Here is a 10498-nt window from a genome sequence, read left to right on the forward strand (position 1 = left end):
GACGAAAGTCAAGTCTAAATATGTCTTGGATTGTGCCACAATAATCATCCATTTTTCCATTAGCTCCCTCAAAGCTACTAATGACACCGCAATCTTGTGTATTCCTCTTTTCATCAATTCTTTGTGTTCGAAAATGCTTGCCTTCACACCATATAGCATTGAACATAGTGCACTGGACCAAAATAGAAGTAATATTTGTGTAAGCAATGTGAATAAATATTAAAAGCAAATCACTTACAACTAATGCAAAACATTAGTTCTATGTACCTTTAACATGCATCCTCGTGAATACTCCCATTCTTCCGCCGTGATATGCAGCCCCTCGTCGCTCTCTGCTCTCTCCATTTCCTCATGCAACAACCAATCAACATGGATATCATTCGGAAGTGTTGCTAGATGCTTAGGGTACGCCTTACGAGAGCCATGTTGCCTCCGAGAAAGAGAGCTCTTTCTGCTTGCCTTTTTGTCTTTGCATCCTCATATATTGTAACCTATCTGCTTATCACATCACTATTAAGGATGCAAGTGAAATTGAGATCATCAATAAATGTTCTGTCAATTACTTTACTCTGTCCTTTTCCTTGAGGCACAATAGAGGTCATCCTCAAGTCCTCTTCATTGCTCCATAGTCCTGGCAAAGAGCTGTCCACCTGACCAAGAAATTCTGAAATATATACAAGAGACTCTTGTATCAACCAACCCTCTGCCATGCTTCCTTCAGGCCTTGCACTTTACCTCACAAAGTCTTTTAAGGTCTTCATGAAGCGCTCTCTAGGAAGAACATCCAACGTGCATGCACAGTGCCACATAAAGCGATTTCATCCACTAAATGCACAATGAGATGTAGTTGACTTGTGAGAATGGTTTGCGGAAAAGTCTCCTCTACCAAACAAACCACCTCCACTGCCACCATAACACGCGCATCATCCAACATGGCTGGATCAATTGCTTTGGAACTAACATATCTGAAAAATAAATAAATAGTACGTTATACCTCATGCACGTTCATTTTGCAAGGTATAATGAAGGGTGATCTGACATGGGTTTTACATACCTCACAAGCTCGTCCATCTTATAAATACATTTTTTCAAACTCTTATTTGCACAATGGTCGATGCTAGTAGGTAGTATGAACTGTGCACACATAAGAGCACATGTATGTATGGTTTATGGCATTACAAAATTTAATTTCAACGTACAAGACTTGGAAAACAACTCCATTAATTTAATTTGGATACCATGAGTCATTTGAATACTATCAATTTACATCTACTCACCTCTTTGATTCCATTCTCCATACATGGAGATGTGATTCAAGGTAATTCGATGTGCTCGTATAATGCATCCTTGACATCGATTACACATACACTTGATCCTTTGTCCCAACCACACATCGCAATTACGATGATGCATTGTCTCATCTTCACTAGAACTGCTTGAGGAGGTTGATGACATCCTATGTACAAACCAGAAAACACAAAATCATAATCTGTTTTAATGAAAGTATAAAAATCGCGTGTATTAACGCGGCTACATCCTAAAAATCACGTGTATTAACGCGGCTGTATCCTAAAAATCGCATGTATTAACGCGGCTACTTCCTGAAAATCGCGTGTATAAACGCGGCTAGATCCTAAAAATCGCGTGTATAAACGTGGCTAATTTATCATAAACGCAAAAATACATGCGTTTCTACACGCGACGACCTGTTTAAACTTAAAATAACCTGCCTTCCCCAAATAAACATTTTGAACTAACATATCTGCTCTCTTTCGTTTTCGCCTCTTCCAACAGAGCATTAAACCTAAGTGCAAGGAGCAGACAAGGAGCACACACGGGTGAAGGAAACCGACCAAAAAGAAGACTCACTTTTTCAGAGGTGAGTCAGTTTGTCCTTTGCCTTGTTTCCTCAGATTTGTCCTCAGATTTGTTTATGTTATTTTCTCTTTGCTTTTTGGGTTTGTCTTCGTCCTTCTTCTCTGGTTGCCATCTGGTGAACGATTCTGACAGGGGCGACAGTGGGCCTTTTATAAGAACATATTGTCGGAGGTCGGTCGCTTTTAAATTTTTTTTTTTGCGCAAGTCGCGTGTATGTCTGCGTGTATCCTGTCTGCACAGACTGTCCATGCGTATATACACGCGTTTTTGGATGGGTGAATACACGCGTTTCTGGACGGGTGTATACATGCATTTTTGGACGGGTGTATACACGCGTTACTGTCGCTTCCTTCTTACAGCCAAAAATGCTGTTGTGTTGTTGCCTCACCTGCCTCCTTCTCCTTGGCTGCTACAGCACCCAGCACATGGCACATCTCCTTCTCTTTGCTTCTTTTTGTTCAATCTGCTGTGAGCTTGCTTGCTCTTGTTACCATTCATTTTCCTCTTCACAACTCCAAGTTGAGGTTTCCAAGTGTGGCAATAAATATGGCTATTGTGAGCTCCTTGAGCTCTAAATTGCATATCTTTTACCACAACATGCTTCATGAATGCATCCTTCTTGATACACAAGATGGCTGTTGTGGTGATAGTGATGTAGTTTTTGAAGAGTTGTAGGAGGATAACTCTATAGTTCTGAGCATTGTTGAAGATGTGAATTCTCTAGATAGTGATGTCAGTTTGATGGTGAAAAATCATATGTGCGCCTAGCTTGCATTTGTGATTTGATGCAATCATGTATATACTTTTATTTTTGCAGATTCTTTATGGATATTCCAGGTTCTTCATTCGATCCATTTGCGTACAGCAATTGGCTGATGGAGATGCTAAATCATTTTGGGCGCCATCCTGGTCCAGTTGAGCTTACAGAGTACATGTATGCCCATCCCCCTCCTTCCATGTGCCTGGTGTCTATACCCCTACCGCGAGTATCCAGGGCACTCCACTGCCGTCTATGCCTACGAGTCCGATGAGACGGCATGCAGCTTCTCCTCTTCCACGCCCACCGAGGAGACATACCTCGTCCCCAGACACACTCACGCACACCCTCCCAAGCACCGTCACATCAGGGCTCACAGCCACCATCACGTACTCCCTCAGAGCCACCGTCACGTCAGGGCTCACAGCCACCGTCACATGTAGACAATCCCCCAGTCGTGACTCCACCCACAGCAGTAGGAAGAGTGGGAGTGGAGGATGCGGCGGATGCTTTGGTGGGGGAGGTAGTAGGGCACACGGTGAGAGAGGAGATAGAGGGAGAAGAGTTAGAGGAGACAGTTTGGAAGAGGAGACAGTTCGGAAGAGTTAGAGGAGACAGTTCGGAAGAGGAGGAGATGAGAGAGGTCGAGGGAGTGATCTGCTATGATGTGACGGATAGGGGCGGGATAGTGATGGATGCGAGGGGGAAAGAGGTAATGGAGTACATGCGTGGGGTAGTATCAAACTTGTATAGAAATTGTTTTATAAATTTAAAGATCAAAATAGTTGATTAGTTGGGGAGGTGATAGAGGCTGTACATAGTCGGTACCCCAATCCCCCACATGCTACATTCTCAGATGTATGGGGAAGGACGCGAATAAGGGAGATCTTAAGTAATAAAAGATCTCACCTTAAAAAACTCGCGTACGATGATGGGCTAAATGTAGCTGCGGGTGGCTATCCTGTCGAGAAACCTGCCCACTGTGCGCAAACGCGAGTGGAAGGAGGCAAAGAAACGAGCAGAGGGTGGCATGAAGAGCAGGTAGCATGTGGAGGCATGACGGATCCAGATGGAGACCATTGGATCTTCGCATTTTGGATGTGGCGGCGTCGAGTCATGGGAGGCAGAGTTCGTAAGTATCTTGCCACTTTATTTGATTGTTTACTTAATTCATTGATTTTATGATTGTGTTGATTATGATACAGCGACGGGTTACGGGGAGGAAGCCCACAACCCACGATACTGGGTATGGCCCACAGCCCACGATACTGGGTATGCTCGCCAGCATAGCAGACGTGACACGTGGGCCATCTTCAGAGCCGAGGGACGTATTACGGATGCGCAGTTTGAGATGGCCATGAGACCATACGGTCGACAGGTACTTGAAAACTCTAAACGAATGATTTTGGTTTATTGAATTACATATATATATACTTATATACTATATATTACTTGAACAGGCACAAGCTGCTGATGATCCACCCGTCGCCACTACAGAGGGTGGACGTGAGCACTACTCATTGGACATTCTGACCGATGTGAGCTCATCTGAGCATGGAGGGAGCACCGAGTCATCATCTGGGTCTGAGTAGTACTCATACTTATAGTATCACATTCCATATTGATGATGTGGTTGTATATATATTTTTGTAACTGAAGCCATGGGCTACTTTGACATATGGACTCCCTTATATATATGTGTGAAATTTTGATAGTAATATTGAATCGTGAATCGATAGTATTGCATTCATGTCTATCTTGAATCGTGTATTGACAATGTATGCATTCATGTCGTTCTTGTCTTAATCTTCCTCGTGTATATATGTGTGAAATTTTGATAGTAATATTGAATCGTGAATCGATATAGTATTGCATTCATGTCTGTCTTGAATTGTGTATTGACAATGTATGCATTCATGTCGTTCTTGTCTTAATCTTCCTCGTGGATGGTCCAATGCACCCAAAAAAAAAACCAGAGAGTGTTATTAGGTGCTGGAATGCTGGAACAGCATTCAGGTACCAAATAGCACTCTCTGGATTTTTTTTGGCTCTCTGTTTGCGTGTATAATCGCGTCAGATCTGCAAAAAGTCGCGTGTATATACGCGGATAATCTGTAAAACACGCGTGTATAAACGCATCAAATCTGAGAAATATGCGTGTATAAGCGTATCTAAAGTGAAAAATGCGTGTATACACGCTTGTATCAGCGCGTCTAAGCGCAGCTGAACCTGACAGAACGCGTGTATACGCCCGTGTATCAGGGCGTCTAAACAGTCCTATACACGCGGTTTTACACGCATGTCTCTGGCCGCGATTATACATGCGCTGATACACGGGCCCGCTACTTTTTTTCACAAGTCATTTTTAGCGGTCTAGGAGCGCGGGTATGAGCCCGATCCCTTGTAGTGGGTTTTCAGCTTTTGGGGTGCTGAGAATCGCCTTTAGACAAAGGCACTTTAGTGGATAAAGAGAGCAGCTCTTTGGTATGCGCAGCTTTACTGGCAAAAAGGTGAAGCTCTTCTTCTAGATTGCGCAGCCTAGCTGAGCATAAAGTCAACATGGCTGGTCCGGGTTTAGCAGATAAAAGAAATCGCAGATTTGAAAAAGCTAATTTTCCGCCTCTTCTGGTAAAAGTGATCTCTTTCTAGCATAAACCTGGCACCCACGATAGCGTCAACTATACTTTATTATGCGCTTTTTTTGGTAGAGCCTGGCTCTTTCTGGCCAAAGGTCACTTAAGTGTGAACCTGCATCCAAGTGACTTAGCTTCTTTTTGTCCAACAGCCCATCTGATTTATCACGCCTGCATAGTCAGCTGACAGATTAGGGTTTTATACCCTCTCTCCCATGCTCATCTCAATCAAGAGAGAAACCTTTCATCAGGTGTTTCCCCTGCTTAAGCTGACTACTACTAATCATACCATCATATTGCACTTGTACTCATACAGAGTTTACAGTACCTTCAGGACTACCTCTCCTAATAAGGAGCTTGTGGGTTCCAGCCTTTATGCTTCTGGTAGTTGTCATTAGTATATGTATTAAGTAGATTTAATATAGGTTGGTGACACTTTTATACCCAGATCAGCCACGCACCCTCTTCAGCTGATTAGTCTTTGCCTTTTTTCGATTTTGGCTAGAAGGGTCTGCTTTTTGACCAAGAAAGCTGTACTTTTCCCAAAATTGCAACCCTCTTGTCTACTAATTTGAGGACCAGCCACCAGCAGCCTATATAAGGGAAGCCCTCACTCCTTGTGGGGGACGCCAGATGCCCTAAGGCCCTCACGCGGTTGGTGTGTGTGTGCATGAGCATACTTTCAGCTGAGGCTTGCTCCAAGAGAACTCCCATGCTAGATTCAGTTTCTGGAATTGTTCTTCTGCTTGCATCTTGAGTCTCCAAGATGGATTCTTGTGCACATACTTAACAATTCCTCTGACTAGTGTCCTAGTCGATGTGTTGGTCTAAACCCTCCATAAAGGCTGTGTACATCTCAGCCCATAAGGCTTGTACTTCTGAAAGGGCTGTGCTTCTTGAATTGGGTCGCCTTCTTCTTGTATATTATTGCCTTCTGCTTGTGTGTACACTAGACAACTGGTCTGGAACTGTAGGTGTTCCCTTGCTACCCCAGATGGCCCCCTTGTTGCTGTTGCTGTGTAGAAGACTTCCTGTACTTGAGTGAAGCGCTGCCCGCGCAGGTATGCTCTTCGACCTCCCCCCCAAGAAGGACTGCCCTTTTCTCTGGGTAGAGAGCCGACCCAAAAAAAAATTGGGTCCCTTTTATCCTAAAGGACCTGCGCCATCTTAGCCTTCTTTCCTTTCTCTGCTAGCGGCTTCTTTGCCTCCTAAAAAAGGAGAGGTACAGGGGACAGGTACAGGTACAGGAACAGGTACAGGGACAAGTACAAGAGAGCAAACAAAGCACAAAAATGCCATGTAGATGAAACGACCGAGGGACATGTAGTGATGGGCTCCATGCAAGACATATGGGGGTTCATCACCTCAATGCAAACTATCATGATGAACCAAAGTGAAGAAATAAAAAACCTTGCACTTAAAAACCAAGAGCTTGAGCATAAGCTACAAATGCAAGATATGCGGGTCCTTAACCAAGAGAAGAAGTTGCAAGAACTACAAGAAGCCTTCAATAAACAAACCAACATGACGCAGGATACATTGGCCTCACATAACGAAAAACTTACACGTATCAGCAGTGAGAGAACCCAACAAAATGTACCAGGAAATGTGGGATCTTGGGCAAGCATAGTAAAGAATGGGCACACAAACTCGGCCACCACTACCACAAATGATGAAATGTATGTCATTGAGGATGAAAAAGAATACAACGAACTAGAGAAAAGGAAGATGAACATAGTAGTGCGAGGCATTCCAAAAACGGACACAGAACAAGTGCTTACATTGAACACGGACATCACGGATATCATTTCCACTAAATTTGGTATGCATGATGTTGTGGTATATGACGAGCATAGAGTAGGGAAGAAGAAGCCCGAAACCAACCGGGCAATTGTATGCACACTCCTAGATGCACGAAAGAGGGCCATTATCCTTGAAAATGCTCGCATATATCTAAAAGACAGCCCATTATACATAAGTGAAGATAGAACGCCGAACCAACAAAAGGCAAGAAGGGAAGCCTATGAAGCACGCACCAATAAGAAAACACCCACCACAGAAGGGGGAGAACAGAAAAAATGACAAGAGGAGGCCCATGGGACCACAAAACTACATGTAATAAGCTGGAATTGCCGTGGCTTCCCCTGGCACAAAGGGGAGGGGCTCACAGAAGTCTTACCACAAGCGGATGTACTTTTCCTATTGGAAACCTGGGAACACGATACATGCAGGATACCACATGTTGATGGGTATGTCACACACTCTCTGTGGATGCCGAGTACAAAGATGAGAGGACAAGGAGGGGTGGCAGTGATGTACAAAGAAGAGCTTCAAAAAGTGATTAAAATATGCAAAAAAGATGCTCATAAGCGATACATATGGGTCAAGATTGACACAGGAGGTAAACCAGTGTGTTCATAGCAGGGTGCTACATTCCCCATAGTGAATCACCGTTCTATAATGCTTTCAACATAGAGAAGAACAACCCCTTTGAAGATTTGTATGTAGATATTAACACTTACATGCAAGAAGGGGTAGTGATGCTTACTGGGGACATGAATGCTCGCATAGCACATGCGCAAATGTAAGAAGGGGTAGTGATGCTTACTGGGGACATGAATGCTCGCATAGCACATGCGCAAATGCAAGTCATAATTCTCATGACACCTCCGGGTCTAGAGCATAAAATGGATGTACTTGCCCACATGTGGAAGTGATGCTCAAAAGACCAAGTGTCAAACCCACAAGGAACAGCATTACTAAGCACGATGACAGCTATGCAATTAATAGCTATAAATGGAGTGAACAAATTTGCACATGCTACACCGCCAACAAGGGAATGAGTGCTATTGATTATGTATTGATCCAGTATGAGGCATCCCACATGGTGCATAACTTTGAAATTGGGGATAGATCACCAAACTCGGATCATACACCCATTCATGTATGGTTACGGGTACCCATTCATAGGAGAGGAAAACAAGCTCAAATTCGAGCATGGGCATACAAAATGCAAATTGAAAAAAAGAAAACCTATGCCGCTTCCCTTGATGATAAACTAGCAAGAGAATGCATGCCAATAAATGTAGATCAAGCATGGAACAAATTCAAGCAAGCAATGAGTGAAGCAGTAGAGGAAACAATGGGGAAAACGCATAGACAAGAAACAAAGGTGAAAGGGTTGCCACACAACTCATGGTTTGATGAAGAATGCAAGATTGCTAAAAGACATTTGAGGTCAACCCCCAAAACAGCCATAGAATGGATAGCTTTGGCAAAAACATACACAACTCTCAAGAGGAGAAAAAGAAGAGAACATGAACTACACACCGAGACACAAGCCCTAATAAACTTCAAGAAAAACCCCAAAAAGGAATGGATGAGGATGAAAGGCAAAAGACAAGACATTACCGGAGACATAAGCCCGGAAGATATGTATGCATATGTAGAAAAGTTATATGTACACAAAGATGCAGAAGGGATGCCTAATATGCAAGAGATAAAACAATCAGAAGAATGCTTTGACTTTTTGATGGTAACAAAGAGCATAAAAAAACTAGCCAATGGCAAAGCACTAGACATGATTCAGTTCAACTCAGAAATGCTCAAATGGTCAGGTAGTATTGCACGGCAATGGATACACGGACTCCTCAATAAATCCATAACACAAGGGCTACCCATTGATTGGCAAAAGAATTGGATCAAAGCACCTTTCAAGAAAGGGGATGCAAATCAGCCCACTAATTACCAAACCATCATGGTGGGATCTTGCATGTCTAAGCTTCTAGGGAGCATCCTAGAACAAGCTATAAGCGTATGGGCCGAGGCAAATGGCAAACGGGCTAAAGAGGAAAAGCAGGTTTTAGACCTAAACATAGTAACATTGATCATCTCATATCGCTTAGGGTTCTCATGGAAGAAAGCCAGCTAAAAGGGAAAACTTTGCATTGTTGCTTTGTGGATTTTACAAAAGCATTTGACACGATCCCAAGAAGTGGGCTATGGCAGAGAATGGAATATATAGGGGTCCCGATGCATCTTAGAGTGGTAGTAGCACAACTCTATCAACAAGTTAGATGCCAGTTAAAGACACAGACCGGCTTATCTAAAGAATTCTCTCTCAATATGGGAGTCAAACAAGAGTGCCCCCTATCCCCCACTCTCTTCGGACTTTATCCCTCAAGCACTAGTGGAAGAAACAGATGGACCAGCCATTGGAATGCTCACCCTCTTGCTGCTAATCTACGTAGATGATGTTGTACTTTTTGCACATGACATGGCATCTTTATAGAAATTGACAAATGCTATACACACCTTTTGTGACACTACGGGTCTCTCCGTCAATGTAAACAAGACGAAGTTTATGCTCATAAGAACTCATCCACAAGAAATTGACAAATGCTATACACACCTTTTGTGACACTACGGGTCTCTCCGTCAATGTAAACAAGACGAAGTGTATGCTCATAAGAACTCATCCACAAGAAATTCAGCCATCACTCACATATCAAGGGCAGCCAATTGAGAAAGTGGACAGCTTCAGGTACTTGGGAATTGATATTCCATCTAATTATGCTTGGGGACAATGCGTAAGAAGTAGGATTGATGCCGGCCACGCCAAGTACTATCAATTTGAGAACATGTGCATGCAAAAAAACATCAGAAGATGGGAGATAAAGAACATAATCTTTGAGACATGTGTAGTGCAGGCCATTCTATATGGAGTAGAAGTGTGGGGCGCAAGCATTTCAGCTCATACATGGAATGAGATTGAGAAAATACAAAAGAAGTTCCTATGTAGACACTTGGGCGTTAAGAAAACCACACCTTACTCGGTGCTATTGCTAGAAACAAGAAACATGCCTCTAGAGATCAAAGCCTTAAAAAGAATGCATGCATACATATTGAAAATCAAAATGATGCCCGCTACTCGAATCCCCCGCATAGCATGGAAAATTGGATGCACACCACAAAAGACAAGGAAGAGTAAATTTCTTTCCTCTAGTTTTGTTCAAGACATCAGAAAGTGGTTCACCAAATGGGATGTGGAGGCATATGTAGACATGCCGATTGACACGGGGAAAGAAAGAGAATGCATGCTGAATTTTGATGAGGTTTATTGTGACATTGCCCCTGAGGACACAAGTATGCTTGTGAATCACAATATTGAGATATCTGACACAGTCCTCTTCATCTGTCTGAGGTTTGTGTGGATTTGCTTTTGTTTTCT

The 10498-nt window shown here is 43.1% G+C and overlaps 1 protein-coding gene and 1 pseudogene across 1 annotated transcript; both read left to right on the plus strand.

Moving 5' to 3' along the window:
• The first annotated feature begins 6606 nt into the window (after positions 1-6606).
• Positions 6607-7350, plus strand: LOC147605810 (uncharacterized). Its single transcript, XM_086792554.1, has one exon. It carries the CDS (start codon positions 6607-6609, stop codon positions 7348-7350), a length of 744 nt encoding a protein of 247 aa, XP_086648680.1.
• A 578-nt stretch (positions 7351-7928) lies between these two features.
• Positions 7929-9199, plus strand: LOC147605811 (uncharacterized; annotated as a pseudogene).
• Positions 9200-10498: the final 1299 nt, after the last annotated feature.

The sequence above is a fragment of the Cibotium barometz genome, chromosome 58 (genome assembly GCF_041138505.1).
Source record: "Cibotium barometz isolate CiBa-2024 chromosome 58, ASM4113850v1, whole genome shotgun sequence".
Taxonomy (NCBI): Eukaryota; Viridiplantae; Streptophyta; class Polypodiopsida; order Cyatheales; family Cibotiaceae; genus Cibotium; species Cibotium barometz.